The sequence below is a fragment of the Leopardus geoffroyi genome, chromosome E3, assembly GCF_018350155.1.
Source record: "Leopardus geoffroyi isolate Oge1 chromosome E3, O.geoffroyi_Oge1_pat1.0, whole genome shotgun sequence".
NCBI classification, from domain to species: Eukaryota; Metazoa; Chordata; class Mammalia; order Carnivora; family Felidae; genus Leopardus; species Leopardus geoffroyi.
In genome coordinates, this window is record NC_059340.1 from 19,885,940 (window position 1) to 19,904,156 (window position 18,217).

At 51.3% G+C, this 18,217-nt stretch overlaps 1 protein-coding gene across 5 annotated transcripts in view; it reads right to left on the minus strand.

Moving 5' to 3' along the window:
• The window catches only part of LOC123589121 (katanin interacting protein), a 193,283-nt gene that overhangs the window by 54,057 nt on the left and 121,009 nt on the right, over positions 1-18,217 (minus strand). For all 5 annotated transcript variants that reach the window (XM_045460776.1, XM_045460774.1, XM_045460777.1 and 2 more), the window contains 4 exons: positions 18,030-18,095; positions 16,498-16,613; positions 15,036-15,138; positions 11,308-11,523 (listed from right to left, as the gene is read on the minus strand). In XM_045460776.1, the coding sequence (XP_045316732.1) occupies positions 11,308-11,523; positions 15,036-15,138; positions 16,498-16,613; positions 18,030-18,095 (501 nt within the window). The remainder of the gene's footprint in view (positions 1-11,307; positions 11,524-15,035; positions 15,139-16,497; positions 16,614-18,029; positions 18,096-18,217) is intronic.

Consider the following 18,217-nt stretch of genomic DNA (forward strand, 5'->3'; position numbering starts at 1 on the left):
GCTGGGGAGGGGCAGGGAGAGAGAGAGGTGGGCAGAGGATCCGAAGTGGGCTCTGTGCTGACAGTGGGGAGCCCGAGGCAGGGCTGGAACTCATGAACCGTGAGATCATGACCTGAGCCGAAGTCAGATGCTTAAGTGACCCACCCAGGCACCCCAGCTTACAGTTTTAGTCTCACGCCTACTTCTCTTTCCAGGTTATGCCCCTGTCTGGCCCCTGCGGGCAACTGCGTCTAGGGTCCCCACCTAGTGGCTGACAGCTGCAGTAAGTCCCATCTGCCAACATAACCACCACATCTCTGATACCAGTGAAGTTGTCCCTTTCACCTAAACGGAGCACCGCCGTGTATTTGAGAAGGTCTCAGCAGACTCCTGTCACCAGGACCAGGCCGGCTACTTGACACAGCCAGGGGAGGAGACTGGCCGACGCTGGGGTTTTGCTGCCCCCCAGGAGATGCGAGGCCCAGGCTCCAGCTGCGGGGGGGAGAACAAAGCTGGCTTGTTCCAGTGACAATGGTGCCTTTCAGGAGGGAGGAGGTTGCTTTTGTTAAGGGGGAGAGAGGAGTTCAAGGGGTTCTGACTTATTCCGGCCAAGTTTCTCAAGCTCTGCAAGAACTTTTAGTGCTCTGGGCAGCTGCAAGGGGTCAGGAGACCACATTTCAGCTTCCAAACGGGTGCATCTCACTCCTTCCCCAAGTCGGGGCCTAAACTGGGTCGCTGTGGCTGCTTGACGAAGGAAGAGTCTGAAGGCTGACCCTTAGACACGGGCGAGGGGACTGTCATTGATTTCCCATCACATTTCTGTCAGCAGGAGGGATAACAGGAGGACTAAGTGGGAATCATGGTGTTCAAAGTCAAAGAACATTAACCTGCGGGTAACTCAGGGCCTCATTAGCAGACAGAGTCTCTGAGATGAAGGCTGATGGGAAGCCATTGAGGGCTGGCCGAGGCACGCTGCACGAACCCCCGGATGCCAGGCCAGCAGGCCGAGCGTCTGCTGCACCTGTCCATCACAGGCAGTAACAGAGACAGCAGAACAAGAATCAGGTTCCCTCTTGCCGCCGCTGTGACCTCACTGGGTTCTCTCAAAGCCCTGGGAGGGGACGAGTGCTGTAACCCTCCCGTCACAGCTCAGCAAGGGAGCAAAGGGTGTGGCTCGCCTCAGTGGTGGAGTAAGGATGTACACCTATTTTAATCCATTAATTCATGCTGTCTTAGTTTGTATTCCCTCAGAAGCAGACCCCCGAGTCAAGGATTTGAGTGTCAGGAGATTATTTGGACACCAAAGGAGCATGGGGAAGAGGAGGGGAGGAAAGGCATTCCATAAAGAGTGTGTTACCAAGAGAGCCCGCTCCTGTGGCATCTGGAGCTCAGTGCCACCAGGGAATCTGGGAGCCAGAGCAGAACGTGCCCCGGAGCAACTCCACCCCCGGGACAAGGGAGCTCGGGTATTCATACCCCAATGCCCACCAGCGTAGGTTGAGGGCTGCTCCTGGGGGCTCCATTCCCCACCGGTTTGGGCCCGCTGCACGGGAGGCAGAGTGGGCCCCGGAGGCCAGAAAAGCAATCCTCCGTCAGAGAATTATCAGTGGGAAGTACAGCCAGCACGCACAGACGTGGGAAGGGCCAGAGGGCCGGGGAGGCTCTCACAGCGTCTGTTACCCATTTGCTCAATACAAATACCCTCCTGTGGGGCAGGTGCCGAACTACAGTCAGGGGTGGGTGGCGGAGCCTGGCTCACCAGGTCCCAGCTCTGCACTGGTCGGGGAAGCAAACAAGTAATACTGCCAGGAAAAAAAAAAACAAAAACAAAGACAAACCCCAACCAGGCAGGGATAAATTCGACAAAGAAAATAAGAGTGAATTCTTAATGGCCAATGGAAGGGCATTTTTAGAATGGACGGTCAGGGGAGACAGGAGGTCCCTTTCTCATTCTTTTTTTATTTTTTATTAAAAAAAATTTTTTTTTCAACGTTTATTTATTTTTGGGACAGAGAGAGACAGAGCATGAACGGGGGAGGGTCAGAGAGAGAGAGGGAGACACAGAATCGGAAACAGGCTCCAGGCTCTGAGCCATCTTGAGCCATCAGCCCAGAGCCTGACGCGGGGCTCAAACTCATGGACCGTGAGATCGTGACCTGGCTGAAGTCGGACACTTAACCGACTGCGCCACCCAGGCGCCCCCCTTTCTCATTCTTAATTAAGGTGCTTCCCTCTTCCAGAATTAACCTAATACAGATCTACCCCCTTCAGGGATATGCTGGACTGCCCTCAGAAGTAGCCCCAATTTAATAAATTATCATAATCAAAAGGAACAAGCTATGGACACACACAGTTTGGATGGATGTCAAAGGCATTATACTGAGTGGAAAAAGCCAGTCTCAAAAAGATTACATACAAGATGATTCCTTTTATATAGCACTCTTGAAGTGAAAACAGATCAGCGGTTGCCAACGTTAGGGATGGGTGTGTGGGGGGTTATGGCTGTAAAGGGTTGCGAGGGGGAATCCCTCTCTGGCGATGGAACTGTTGTATTTTGTGTTTGTGTATTTTGATGGGGTGGTGGTTACATGAATCTACACATGAGCGATAACATTGCATAGGACTCATACGCACACGCACACGAATGTGTGTACAAAGGTGTGCACCTGATACTAATGTCAATTTCCTGGGTTTGATAATGTACTACAGTTATACAGGATGTTAGCACTGGGGGACGCTGGTGGGCAAGGGCACAAGGGACCTCTCCATACTTTTTTTTTAAAAAATGGAGATATCCTTCACATATATATAAAGTCACCACCTTCAAGTATGCAATTCAGCGGGTTTGGTTTTGTTTAGTATATTTCAAGGTTGTGTCACCATCACCACTATCTTTTTCCAGCATATTTCATCACCCTAAAAAAGAACTCCATACCCAATGTGTGGCCTGCCGGGTCTGGGTTCTTCCACACCCCATAATGTTTTCGAAGGTTCATCCTTGTTGCGGTAACAATCGGCGCTTTGTTCCTTTTTACAGCTGAGTAATATTCCACTGTATGGACGTACCACATTTTCTTTAACCATTCATCTGTGGATAAACATTTGAGTTGTTTCCACCTGTGGCTATCATGAATGATACTGCCATGAATATTTGTGTGTAAGTTTTTGTGGGAACACATTTTCCGTTCCCTTGGGTCTGCACCTAGGAGTGGAACTGCTGGGTCATAAGCTAACTCTACACTTAACTTTTGGAGAAACGGCCGAACTATTTTTCACCACGGCTGCACCATTTTACTTTTGTATTCCTGCCAGCGAGGCATGGTTTTTCCACAGGAATTGCCAATACTTTATCATTTTCTCTTTTCTTTTCAAAAACTGTAACAACCTGGTGGGTATGAAATGATACGTCTTTGGGGTTTTGATTTGCATTTCCCTAATGACTAATGATGTTCATAGCATCTTTCCTGTGCTTCTGGGCCGTGTATGTCTTCTTTGGAGGAAAGTCTATTCTGAGTGCTTTGGTCATATTTTCATGCGGTTGCTTGTCATTTTGTTGTTGAGTTTCAGATTTCTTTTCTTTATATATTCTGGATGATAGACCCTTATCAGATATACGATTTGCAAATATTTTCTCCCATTTCCTAAGATGTCTTTTCAAGTTTCTTGACGAATGTCCTTTGAAGCAAATGTGTTTTAAATTTTGATGAAGTCTGATTTATCTATTTTCTTCTTTTGTTGCTTGTGCTTTCTGTGCCATATGGAAGACCTCGTTGAAAAGCTCAAGGGTATGAAGATTTATACCTGTGTTTCTTCTAAGAGTTTTACAGCCTTAAAGCTTTAAAAGTTCTAAGGTCTTTAATCCACCGAGTTAGGTTTTGCAGATGATGTTAGGGTAGGAACCCAACTTCGTTCTTTTGCATCAGCAATCCAGTTTGTCCCGATACCATCTGGTAAAAAAATGATTTTTTTTTTCTCCACCCAATAGTATTGGCATCTTTGTTGAAAATCAGTTGCCTGTAGAGGCACCTGGGTGACTTAGTCGGTTTAGCTGGTTAAGCATCCGACTTTGGCCCAGGTATGATCTCATGGTTTGTGAGTTCGAGCCCTGCGTCGGGCTCTGTGCTGACAGCTCAGAGCCTGGAGCCTGTTTTGGATTCTGTGTCTCTGTCTCTTTCCGCCCCTCCCCCACTCTCGCGCACGCTCTCTCTCTCTCTCTCTCTCTCCCTCAAAAATACATAAACATTAAAAAAAAGAAAAGAGGGGCGCCTGGGTGGCTCAGTCGGCTGAGCGTCCGACTTCAGCTCAGGTCACGATCTCACGGACCGTTGAGTTCGAGCCCCGCGTCAGGCTCTGGGCTGATGGCTCAGAGCCTGGAGCCTGCTTCCAGTTCTGTGTCTCCCTCTCTCTCTGCCCCTCCCCCGTTCATGTTCTGTCTCTCTCTGTCTCAAAAATAAATAAATGTTAAAAAAAAAAAAAAAAGAAAAGAAAATCAGTGGACTGCAGATGTATGGGTCTATTTCTCTATCAGTTCTGTTCCATTGATCTATATATATGTCTATCCCTATGCCAGTACCACAGTCTTTTTTTTTTTTTTCTTAAATTTTTTTTTTTTCAACGTTTATTTTATTTTTGGGACAGAGAGAGACAGAGCATGAACGGGGGAGGGGCAGAGAGAGAGAGGGAGACACAGAATCGGAAACAGGCTCCAGGCTCTGAGCCATCCGCCCAGAGCCCGACGCGGGGCTCGAACTCCCGGACCGCGAGATCGTGACCTGGCTGAAGTCGGACGCTTAACCGACTGCGCCACCCAGGCGCCCCTACCACAGTCTTGATTACTGTAGGTTGGTTTTGAAATTGGAAGAGTGAGTCTTCCAACTTCCTTTTTTTCCAACATAGTTTTAGCTATTCTGGGTCCCTTGAACTTCCATACATATTTTAAGATCAGCTTATCAATTTCCACAAAAAAAAAGGCAGTTGGAAGTTTGATAGGATTGCATGGAATCTGCAGATAATTCAGGGAGCGTTGCCATATCAACAGTATTAAGTCTTCCGATCTGCGAACGTGAAATGTCTTTTCATTTATTTGGGTCTTCGCAATTCCCACCAACAGTATCTCATACTTTTCAATGTACAAGTCTTTCACTCATTTGGTGAAATTTACTCTTAAGTATCTTTTTTTTTTTTTTTTATGCTATTTTAAAACAGATTTTTTTTTTTTCAGGGCACCTGGCGGCTCAGTCGGTTAAGTGTCTGACTCTTGATGTTGGCTCAGGTTATGATCTCGTGATCTGTGGGACTGAGCCCCGCGTTGCACTCTGCAGTGACACTTCAGAGCTTGCTTGGGATTCTCTCTCTCCGCCCCCCTCGGCCCTTCCCCTGCTTGTGTGCGTGTGCTCTTTCTCTCTCTTGAAAGAAATAAACATTAAAAAAAAATTTTTTTTAAACTGATTTTTTCCCCTTAGTTTCCTTTTCAGATTGTTCATTGCTAGGGTATAGAAATACAACTGTTTTTTGGGGTGTTTTTTTTTTTTTTTGCATATTAGTCTTCTCTAAACTTGCTGAACAGGATTTTAGTGTATCAGTAGTTTTTGTGGAAACTAAACTTTTCTATCTGTAAGATCATATCACCCACAAATATAGTTTTACTTCTTCCTTTCCAACCTCTTATTTTTCTGCTTATTTACTTATTTAAGTTTTTATTTGTTTATTTTGAGAGACAGAGAGCACACGTGGAGGAGGGGCACAGAGAGAGGCGGAGAGAGAGAACCCCAAGCAGAGCCCAATGCGGGGCTCCAACTCATGAACCATGAGATTATGACCTGAGCTGAAGTCGGATGCTTAACTGACTGAGCCACCCAGGGGCTCTTTATTTCATTTTCTTGCCTGACTTCCCTGGGAAGAATCTCGAGTACAATGTTGAACAGAAATGGTGAAAGCAGGCATCCCTGTCTTGTTCCTGATCTTAGTGCAAAAGCTTTCAGTCTTTTACCAGCATGATGCGAGCTGCGGGTTTTTACAGATGCCCTTATCAGGTTGAGAATGTTTCCTTCTCTTCTTGGCTTGTTTGTGGTTTTTATCATGAAAGGGTGTTGAATTTTGTCAAATGCTCCTTCTGTATCTATTAAGAATGTTACATGACTTTTTCCCCTCTATCCTATTAACATGTTGTATTATATTGATCCGTTCTCATATATTGAACAACAAACCATGCATTCCCGGGATCAAGTCCACTAGGTTTCAACGTATAAATCTTTCTATGAACTGGGAGACTTGGCTTGCTAATGTTTTGTTGACGATCTTTACGTTATATTCATAAGGGCTGTTGGTCTATAGTTTTCTTTTCTTGGGATGTCTTTGGTTTTGTGATCAGGGTAAGACTGGTCTCATAAAATGAGTTTGGAAGTCTTCCCTCTTCTTCATTTTAGAAGAGGTTGTGAAGGATTGGTGTTAATTCTTCAAATATTTGGTATGACTCACCAGTGAAGCCATCTGGTCCTTGGTTTTTCTTTGTTGGAAGTTTCTTGGATTATTAATTCAATCTCTGTACTTGCTATAGGTCTAGCCAGATGGTCTATTTCCTCTTCACTCAGTCTTGGTGATTTGTGTCTTTCTAGGACGATGTCCATTTCATCCGGGATATCTTTATTTGTTGGCATAAGATTGTCCAGAATATTCCCTAACCATCTTTTTTCCCCTGTCAGGTACACTAATGTCCCTTCTTTCATTCCTGATTTTAGTTATTTGAATCCTTTCCCCTTTTTCCTTGCCGACCTAGCTAAAGTTTTGTTAACTTTGCCGATCCTTTCAAAAAACCGACTTTGGGCTTCACTGATTTCCCTTTATTATTTTTCTCTTCTCTGCACAAGGTTTTTGTTTTGTTTTGTTTTGGTCACAATTTCCTGTGATTCTACGATTATTTCCAAACAAAAAGTACAAAAAAATGTATTGTGAACATTTCTGTGCTGGGGATGTAGTATGGTGAGGACAAGAACGTATAGCTAAGTGTGGGGAGAGGGGAAGACAGATAATAAATGAGTGAACAAGACCATTTCTGAATGTGAGAAGCGCCCTGAAGAAAATGAAGGAACAGGATGTGATAGAGACAGGTGGGGAAGACTGGGGCGGCGTGAGAAAAGACTCCTCCACACAGGAGTCAGGGAAGGGCTTGCTGAGAAAGTGGTATTTGGGCTGAAATTCAAATGAAGAGAGAGGAGGTAGCCACACGACACTCTGGAGGAGGGAAGCTCTGGGCAGAGACCAGAGGTGCAATGAGCTTCAAGCGTCAGAAGAGCAGAAGGCAGCCTCTGGCTGCTGGAGCCCCGGGGCCCGAGGCAGTAGAGGGAGCCGAAGGCCTGTTCACAGACAGCCTCCCAGGCCACGGGAGGCATGAGGTTTTCCTTCTAAGTATACTGGGAAGTCATGGCTGGGGTTTTAAGCAGGGGAGGGGTGCAAGCTGACATTTGTAAAAGATCACTTTGGTTACAGAGTAGAAAATGGAGCAGATGGGGCCAGAAGAGAAGACGAGGAGACAGGAGGCCATTTAACAGTGGGCACGGGGTGAAGGCGACAGACCCGGGCTCTGTATCGCAGGAGGAATCAACAGGACTTTCTGGTGTCCTGGAAGGTGGCAGGAAGGGGTCGGGGCAATCAAGGAAGACTCTTAAGAGGTTAAGGGGTGGCCTTAGCAGCAAAGCAGACAGCAGTGCCATTTACTGAGCACAGGAATCTTGTAGGCGGGAGAGACGTGGGTAGTGCAGGGGAATGAAAAGTTAGGTTTCAGATCACTGAAGTCTGGGACGTCCAGTAGATGCCCGACAAGAGACGCCAAGCAGGAAGTTGGCATTTAAATCAGGAACTCAGAGAGGCAGGCAGGCCCTGGCATATCCATCTAGAATCATCTTGAAGCCACGGGCCTGGGCGAAGCCAATAAGAGAGATGGCGTGGGCACAGAGGGGAGCCGGGCCTGCACTGAGCGTGGGGCACCCCCGTATCTTCTGGCAGCCCCCGGCTCTCTTCCACTGAAGCAACTTCTCTTCTGAACCCAGACTCCACTCTCAGTTACCTGCTGGTCAGATTTCAGCCGAGCTCCCTGACTCCGTGGCAGTATGGCCCGGGGCAGGTCCCTAGTCCTCCCCGAGACTTGGTTTCTCCTTTATCAAATGTGGAGAGCAGCCCCAGGTTCATGTGAGCATCGCACGAGGGATGTCTGAGGACCCCGGCTAGCACGCTGCGGGGCTAAACCCCTGCGAAACCGGGTGGTCCGGAGAGGCTGCATGTGTTGGTAGTCCCGGACCTCGTACATAGGAGGACCGTCGGGGAGACCCCATGCCAGGACGGCAGAGGGAATCCAGCCTGCCCACAGCTGGGCCTGGAGACCCAGTAGCCCAGGAGGAGATGGCTGCCTCATGTCCCAACCTCAGGGTCAAAAATTTAAAACCCCAAGCCCACCAAAACCATGGGCTGGGCTTGTCCCTGCCGTCACATGGCAAAGCTCACCAGCCTCTGCTAAGTGGAGGAAAAGGAACAGTAATTATAAAAACTGGTGGCCATCAGGGGCGCTGGGGGGGCTTAGTCGGTTAAGCATCTCACTCTTGGTTTCGGCTCAGGTTATGATCTCAGGGCTTTGTGGGTTTGAGCCCCACATTGGGCTCTGTGCTGGCAGTGAGGAGTCTGCTTGGGATTCTCTCTCTCTCTGTCCTCTCTCTCTGCCCCTCCCCACCTGGCACTGTCTCTGTCTCTCTCAAAATAAACAAATAAACTTAAAAAAAAAAAAACTGGCCCCCACCAAATCCAATGATGTTTTTACTGCGGGTGCCTACAGACTCGAAGCAGGAAGCAGGGCAGGAAAACCCAAGGCCAGAGCATCCCAGTGGCTGTGACCTATGGGACCTGTTTCTTTCAAGGTCACGGAGCTGCCGATCTTAGAGGGCTGTCACCACCCAGTCTAACCCCATGGACGGGTAGTGTCTCTCAGAGACCTAGCATCTATCCTACCTTCCCTTCAGTAACACCCCTGAATCTCCTCCAGGGAGAGTTTCTCCCTGCCCCGCTGTGGCATCTCGGGGTAACTGGCATCACGGTGGCCACTTTCCTAGCCAGGGTCACCCATCAGCCTTCCTCTCCTGCGACCGTCGCAACAGGGCGACAGGATGGCAAACCAACTAACGCACACTGCCCCCCGCCGCCCCCAAAAAAGACCACACCCTTGGTGCACACCCTGAATGCTGCCTAGAACCCCAACATGACCACGGGGTCCTCTGGCCTGGGTGACAGCGAGTCTTCCCAGCTACCCAAAGGCTTGCAACAAATTCCTCTGTTAGAAACTTGCTAAAGTGAGCCAGACTCCAGTTTCTTTTGCAGACAAGTAAGAATCGGGTGGGTTATCCGTGCCCTCCAGTTCGATTTTACGGGGGGCGGGGGGGGGGGGGGGGGGCGCGGGCGGGGGGGCAGAGAAACTGATTCTCTGAGAAGGTAGGTAAGTTGCTGAAGTCAAAACCAGAATGCGGGTCTCTAGAACAGAGGATTCCCAAGCTCCCTTTTCTTACTTCCTCTTCTTTAAATGGGAATGATATCTCTTCTTAGTGGTATTAATATTATTACCAATAAAACAACAAATATAACAAGAGCTGGTGTTTTGGAGCCCTTAGGAAGAGCCAGCCATGGTGCTGAGTTTTTTTTATAGTTATGTTCGCTCCCCACAACATCGTAGCAAGGTAAGTTCCATTATTATGCCCATTTTACAGATGAGGAAGCTAAAGCAGAGGTCAGGTGAGTTGCCTGTGCTCATGAGGCTGTAAACGGTAAGCTTCGAACACGGGCCTTTCTGCTTCTTGAGCCTGTGTACTGCTGGGTTTAAATAAGGTTATGTGGATGATAGCCCGTGCCTGGCACTAGGTAAGAACTGAACATGTGGGAGCTGATTTCATTTCCAATACATTTTTAAAAATTTATAATTTGTTCTTTGGAATGGATTATACAGGTGCTTGGCGGGAGATTTACAAGGTGCCAACAAGGCCCCAAAGGAAGTCCTCCTATCGCCTCTGTGCCTTGCCCACCTGGTTCTATGGCCCAGAGGCAAAGTCTGTCCCCAGGTTCTCAGGCCCCCCCTGGGGGCGAAGCACCGCAGAGTAAAGACATGCTGCTGGGCGGCCTACCTCAGCTTAGCTCCCAGTCTCTGTGTCCAACTTGCAAGTGGAGAGAGGAGTAAATGCCAGTGCTCGCCCTTCCTTCCCTCCTTCCTTCCTCCCTTCCCTCCCTCCTTCTCACCTTCCCTCCTTCCTTCCTCCCTTCCCTCCCTCCTTCTCACCTTCCCTCCTTCCTTCCTCCCTTCCCTCCCTCCTTCTCACCTCCCCTCCTTCCCTCCTTCCCTCCCTCCCTCCCTTCCTTCCTTCCTCCCCTCCTTCCCTCCCTCCCTCCTTCCTTTCTTCCTTCCTCCCCTCCTTCCCTCCCTCCTTCCTTCCTTCCTTCCTTCCTTCCTTCCTTCCTTCCTCCCCTCCTTCCCTCCCTCCTTCTTTCCTTTTTTGACTATTAGATATTTAAAGGGCAGGAACATTCAGGGCACCTGGGTGGCTCAGTCAGTTGAGCATCTGACCCCTGATTTTGGCTCAGGTCATGATCCTAGGGTTGTAGGATCAAGCCCCATGTTGGGTTCCTTGCTCAACATGGAGCCTGCTTAAGATTCTGTCTCTCTCTCTCTCTCTCTCTCTCTCTCTCTCCCTCTGCCCCTCCCCTGCTCATGCATGTGCACACTCTCTCTCCCCCCAAAATAAAATGAAATAAAGGACAGGAACGTGTGATGTGTGTTGGGTGTGTACTTGATGTTTGTTGGGAAGCAGGACTGGGGGGCGGGGGGATGCTGTGGACATGGGCCCTGGGCCAGGCTGCAGGATGTGAACGTGGCCCCACTACCTTCTGGAGGTGTGACCTTGACCAAGTCAATATTCTTCTCCAAGCCTCTGTTTCTTCATTGATAAAATAAAGGCACTGACCTCAATGACCCCCAAGGTTCCATATTTGGTGGTGACTGTGGCAAACTGCAGGGTGGATAGAAGGAGGTGACTTGGCTCCTCTTTGTGCCCTATTCTCCCAAGAACAAGCCCAGGGATCTGGGAATGAGCTGGGGGACGGCTCGGGGGCCCTCACCCACACCTTTCCCTCAGGCTCCTTCCACTTTGCCTGAATGAATGATGATGGACAACTATCTTCTTCCCCTCCCCATACCTGCACCCCCCCCCCCCCACCTGCGTCACAGACTTATCGTGGGCAGAGAAAATGCATCAAAACACAAGGCCAAGGCTCACTGTAGTTTCAAGCACCGCCTCCACTTACAGCTAAGTTCCTATTGACCAGGTGGCCCAGGTCCCCGGGCGTGTCCGTGTTCCGGATATCCACGTCATGGGGCGACACGTAAAGCTTTGTGTTGTTCCGGTCAAAGAACTCAACTTCCGTGAGACCCACCCAGGACGTATGGCCCCAGTTGGACAGGATTTCCATGGTCACGTAGACGGCATCTTCGATCTCTCCGCCTCTTGTTCTCAGTTTGTCCTTAACAAACATAAAAATAATGCTAACGGGTCAAAACACGACAGGCTGGATTCAGCTCACCACTACACAACAAGTTATTTAGCCACTCAGTGCCTCAGTTTCCCCATCCATACAATGAGGATAAGAACAGCACCCATTACATATAGTTATTACAAAGATGAAATGAGCTCATATTTGAAAAGCATTTGAAACAGTTACTGTGAACAGTTGGTATTTTCCATAAGAGTTTGCAAGTAACAAAAAAAATGTTTAAAAGGCATCACATTGTGGCTGAACGTGCTCTTCTCTTCCTCATTACCAAGTGTTCACGGCCTATCGGCTGAGTTGGGGAAGGTGTTATGGGCTAAATTGTGTCCCCCACCTCCCCAAATTCAGATGCGAAAGCCCTAACCCCAGTACCTGAGCATGTTCCTATATTTGGAGACACGACCTTTAGAGAGGTAATTAAGTTAAAATGAGGCCGTGAGGGTGGGCCCAAATCCAATGTGAACCATGTCCTTAGAAGAAGGGGAAATCTGGGGGCTCCTGGGTGGCTCAGTCGGTTAAGCATCCGACTCTTGATGTCTGCTCATGACGAGATCTCACGGTTTGTGAGTTTGAGTCCCACGTGAGGCTTTGCAACGATGGCACGGAGCCTGCTTAGAATTTTCTCTCCCTCTACCCCACTCATCCTCTCTTTCTCTCTCTCAAAGTAAATAAATTTTAAAAATTAAAAAAAAAAGGGGGGGGGGTGTAAATCTGCCCGGGAGAGACACCAGAAATGCTCATGCACACAGGAAAGATGGTGTTGAGACACAGCCAGAGGACGGCCATCAGCAAGGCAGAAGAAGAGGCCTCAGGAGCCATCAAACCTGCCCACACCTTGACCTTGGACTTCAGCCTGCAGAACTTGAGAGAAATACATCTCTGTTGTTTAGGCCACCACCCCGTCTGAGGTGTGGCTACCCTAGCAAATGAATTCAGATGACACCATCTCTCTGACAATCCCATCACGGAGACTAAGTGAGATACGGATACTGGGGGAAGTCCCTGTCATGGGTCCTGGCCCCCGTGTGTGCTCCCTGAGTGTCCACCCCCTCCCATGTTTTCCCTTCACTGATTTTAGCGCTGCCTCCTTCGTGGGCTGGCTTTCCGGTCCGAGGCCGCGTGAATGCCATCAATAAACAGCCACGCTGCGGAATGGCTTCCCGAGGCCCCTTCGGGCCCCGACTGCAGTGCTGGTCGCCACGGATCAGTCCCTCATAAAATGGTGCATTCCCTGCATGCACATGCCCTCTGTTAATTAGCACTGGTAATCTGCAATGGTTCTGTGAGCGGAGTTGAGCAAATGAACAGCAACTGTTCCCTACTTACTTTTTTAATTAATAGCCAGCGAGACGTGCCATCGCCCTCAGCGTGTGTTTGGACGAGCCTTGATGGCCACGCGATGGGGATGGGGACGGGGAGGGAGGGAGGTCAGCTCCCAGCTCCCAGAGGGAACACAGGGCCCGCTCTTACCAGCAGACCCCGCAGGCACCGCCTGCTCTGGGCAGAGCCGGGTGGGGCCCTGGCCAAGGCCCTCTGCCGCCCTGGGCCCGAGTCCCAGACGCGAAGGACAGTGATGAACCGAAGCCGGCCTCGCTCAAGTGGGGCGGCAGGGGGAGGGTGAGGAGGCTAATGAGCTGCTCCGCCAGGTGAACGGCGGGAGGCGTGAAGGGAGGTTCACCTTGGCTGCCGGCAGCAGGGGGAGGTCCAGATGGGAGGCGAGCTGCCTCGCAGAGGGGCCGGCGGATCCCACAGCCCGTGCAATCTAAAACGTGCGACGTCCTGCAGCGGGGCTTCTAAATGAAGCAGCCGGAGGGTCTACTAACTAAGGACGCGTCACAACCTGCCAGCGTCTCGAGTCGATGGCCCCCCTGCTCCTGACTCGCTCGATTTAGGATCCCTCGTGGGGGTCTAAGGTAAATGCGGGTTGGCCGCTCCGGGTCTCTGCACTCCCTGCCCTCCTCTCTCGTGTCTCTTCTCAGCCATGACGATGGTCCTAGAAGGGGAAGGACCCCCTCTCAGCCCAAGGAGGAGCCCGACTGCTCCAATGAAATAGCGTGGCCTGTCCCCTGAGCCACCGAGGGGTGGGGGTGGGGGGGTAGCTCTGTGATGGGTACGTGACCCAATGTCAGTTCTGTGCATGGAAGAAATGCTCTTCGCGGTAGGGCCCGAGGCGATGAGGGCAAGGGGAGGTAACCACTCTAGCTTTTGAGGGGTCCCAGGGAGACAGCAGAGCCGGGCCTGGGTGCTGAGGTGGGGACGGACCTCGAGGAAGCAGCTGGCATTGTGGAGACACAGCACGAGCTGCTGGGTTGAGCCCCAACTGGTCCCCGCTGTGGCGTTTGTCACAACAGTCTTTCATTTCCTTCGCTTCGTTGTAGAAGCCCGTTTGCCCTGGGTTTTCTGTTTCCTATAAAAAGACTTGATCAACCCAGGCTCTTTTTAACGTGGCTGAAGCTTTATCACACTTAGGATCTTCATGGCTGAGAAAGCCACTGTTCCGTGTGGGCGGCAGGGGTGGGGGTGGGGGGCAAAGCTTTGACTCCTCTAGATTTTTCTAGATGTCAGACTTTCAACTGGTACTTGCCGGATCCTCCTCGCCTTGTGCCAGGCACTGAGGTGCCCACCCTCACAAAACGTTTTGTTCCTCACAGCAGCCCATGGCTGTGGACTATTTACCCCGTGTGACAGCGACACCCCACGCAGGATCAGAGAGCTTAAGAGGCTTGCCTCAGGTCACATGCCGTCTAAATCATGGTGCCAGACTCAGAGCCAGTATTTCTACGGCTCTTCTTAAACCCGGTCTTTGTGCTTTTCAAGAGAGTTTCTTCCACCCGTTTCTATTGCTGCCAGCTGGGTAAGCCTGCTGTAACCCTGCAAGTCCAGAGCCTATCCTCGAAAATAATCTGCAAACTCAGATATCAAATAGGACATTAAGGTTGCTCGAATCTGCATTTCTTTTTAAATTTTTTATGTTTATTTTATTTTGAGAGAGAGAGAGCGCGCGCACAAGTAGGAGAGGGGCATAAAGAGAGGGAGACACAGAATCCGAAGCAGGCTCCAGGCTCTGACCTGTCAGCACAGAGCCCGATGCAGGCCTCGAACTCATGAACCGTGAGATCATGACCTGAGCTGAAATCAGATGCTTAACCCACTGAGCCACCCAGGCGCCCCTGAATCTGCATTTCTGGATTACCAGCGATGTTGGACATTTTCCTGTGGGTTTACATGCTATTTTATAGTTTGCCTTTTGTGTGGACAGGCTCCTCTCTGCTGCAACATTTAGTGCCATCACATGTACATCTGGGTGCTGGGCAGGAGGAGGATGGAGACTCGGGCAGAGAGAGGTGAAGTTTACCACTGTGGCAGCCATCCCCCCCCACCCCCCGCCCTGCAGAGAGATAATTGCCCCGAGGGGCCCTTCCTCCCCGACCTTTCGCGTGAGATGCTGGATGCATCTGGAAACCCCCAGAAGCCGAGCATCTCACCTCTGGATCCGGCACTGGCTCCTCTGTCGGTGAAACAGCCCTGCTGAGGCGGACAGAGTCGCTTTCGATGGCCTGGAGGACTTTCAGAAGCCTTTGCTGTTGTCTGAAATGTGATTTGGTTTCAGCAAACGGGTGGTAACAGATGGTATGCAACAGAGAGCATGCCCGTCAGGGCCCCGCACTGGCTTTTCTATTTCAGAAGAAGCGGCGGTTTGAGGAGAGAGTACCCACCCCGCACGCGGTTCAAAGGCGCACACAGGCTGTTTCCCCCCTTTATAACCACACAATTCGTGATCAAAGAAGAGGAAATTGGGGCAAGGCAGCCCGCAGACTCCCTCGGCTGGGCAGGGGCTGGAGCAGCGGGGTGTCAAAGGACAGCAGGCGGGCGGAATCCAGTCCGCAGCCTGAGAGCTCAGCATGGTTTTTACCTTTTGAAGGGTTAAGACAAACAAACAAACAAAAAGTGAAAAGCCCTACTCACTAGGGCATTCGCTGTGTGGCCCTTTGCTAAACACACGTTTGCTACTCCCGGCCTAGAGACTCACTTTGTACCTCTTGCTTCTGAGGATGCGGGCGTTCCCAACTCAGCAGAGTGTGGTTTGCAAATGCACCCCACGCGTGTGCGGTTTAAGGCTGCGGAGCCGCAAGACCCCGGAGCGCCAAGGATCTTGAGGGCGGAAAAAGCGGCGCCCGGTGGGGTGTGTGTGTGCTGCCTATAAACAGGATCGCATCAGGTGTGAGGTCGCCTCTGGCACCAGCCCGTGGGCGCGAGGGGAACCAGCGAGGGCTTACTTATGGCCACAGTGATGCACGGCCACGGTTTCCAGGCTCTGGGGTCTGTAGACTCCTAGAGGGATGGCTGGAATGGCCTGTTCAGAGTTTTTCTGCAAATCAGGGGAAGGAAACTCCCCTGCGGTGGACACAGACCCGGAGGGTGCACAGCTTGGCCCGGCAATTCCTCTTTCGTGCAGTGGAGAAAAAGCCCTCGTCCCTCTCCGGGCTGCTGCGGTCCCCGGCGGGGGCCCCAGCTTAGTGCCCAGCACGCCAGCTGGATTTCAGCCCCCCTTGCCCCTCAGACAGGCACGGGCCTTCTGCATAGACCACGGCGCGTGCAGCCCCACACGCCGGCCGGGGCGGCGGGGCTGTGGGCCACGCTCACCCTCCACCCCCCAGGCCAGCACCCCCTGCTGCGTGGCGTACTTCTGGGGAGGCCTCTGAGGAGGATGAAGTCTTACACCGGGCTGGACCGAATCCAACAGGCGTAGACACGTTTGCCGGGAACACATCGAGTCCGTTCCGGGCTTTCGGGCTGGAGGGGGAGGGAGGCTAGAGTGTCAGGGGGCAGTTTTACGGGGTCTGAAAGAACACAGGAGGAGCAAAGCAAAACCTCAGCTAACGGGATGCTCATGGCTGCGCTGCTGTGGGGCTCTTGGCTGTGTTTGGAAGCAGGCTCCGTACCTACCTGCTCCCCAGCAGGCCGATTCTGTCAATGGCTTCACGGACGACTGTGGTTCCCCCCGTGGCCCTGCACGGCTCCTGCGGGCTGGTCCTGCCAGTCGCCTCAGGGGTAGGAAGTGGCTGAGGACAGAGAAGCTTATTAGACAGGAGGAGGGAACAGGAATGAGCATAACAGCCTTTTTCCTGGGCGGATTAGATCCAGGATCCCTCCCCGCCCCACCTCCACCGGGGGCCATGATCTTTGCAAAGAGACAGACACGTCAGTTTCTTCTGATCCGGGAGGTCCCAGGAAGCAATCTCTTCAATCAGCTAAGGCAAACATTTTCTCTCCTCAAAGTCTTTCCCCATCTCAACCATACCCCTGCTCTGTTTGCTACAAAGTAACCAGACTCCATGGAGCATTCCAGTAACATCCTTAGGGCCCTTTCATTTTTAATCCTCCTTCTCTTACGTTTGTCATCGAAACTAGACACGTGCTCTGCTCTCTATCCGCAAGTGAGTTTAGTCGCCGGCAGCTCGGTGGGTTGGGGGTGGGGGGGTGGTCAGGTCATCCAGAAATCCCGGGCCGTGCGGCGGGCAGGGCCGCAGACTGGTCAGAAATGTCAGCAGGCAATGGCTCAGGATGACCGGGAAATAAGAGACCAAGCAGGAGGGACGCATAAAGAAAACCACTATGGTGCTCTGGCGTCCTGCCCTGCCTACCACCCTCTCCCGTGGGCGCTCTCTCCTCCCCTCCCGGCCTCACTCTCTACCCCCTACCCTCTTGTGTCCCCCTTGTGTCCCCTCTTCCCCCCACCAGTCAGGCTTCTGTCTTCCCGCTCCTGGGTCAGGCTGGGCTCATTCCCACTTCAGAGGGTCTCCTGTTGCTTCCACCTGGACTGCTGTCCCCTGTTGTCGGCTCATTCCCTAAGAGACGGGGCTCAGCTCGAACGGCACCTTCCCAGGGGCTCCCTTGGACCACACTTTCGGAGGCAGCAACCATCTATGATCTTTTACTGTCATCTCTCTCTGAAAGCACCTTGTTTATTTATGGCTTTACTTGATTGTTTTCTGTAAGTTCCACGAGGCCAGGGGCTAATCTGACCTGATTTAGCCACTCTGTATTCTAAGCACAGGGCACAGACCTGTGCACAATCTAACAAAGACGTTTCTGGGTGTCCCATTAATAATTCATGGGTCCCCCTTGTGTCTATTTGCAGGGGCTGTCTTGGCTGAGATAGGCCTGAGTGACCTAGTAGATACAGACGTTATTTATTTATTCAGGATACTAAGATCTGTTTTTGGGTTGTCTTGTAGGGAACCCAAAACGTAACAAGGAGCTGGAGTCCCCAGGCCTGGGTGAATTCTGGCTTCCACTCGTAACCTCGGGCAAGCTGTGCCAGCCCGGGTCTCCCCATCTGTGAAATGGGCAGGACAGCTGCCCAGGGAACACAGTGAGTGTCTGCTGGGACCACGTGGGGAAAGCCCTGTGGAGGCCACCAGGTGCCGTGGGGCACAGTGGGCCCCGGGGTTTGCTGTGCTCAGGCCTTCACCAACCTCAGCGCTCTCTTCCTTCCCCTTCAGTAGACTGGTCCACGATTTTGCTGGTGGTCCCTCCGTGTCCTGGAATGAGGTAATCACACGATCTGAGGTCACAACAAAGCCAGGCGCTGTTGACTCCTCACTAATAGATGAGGGCACAGAGGCACGGGGGCTGTCTCGAGATCCTAGAGACACAAATGTCA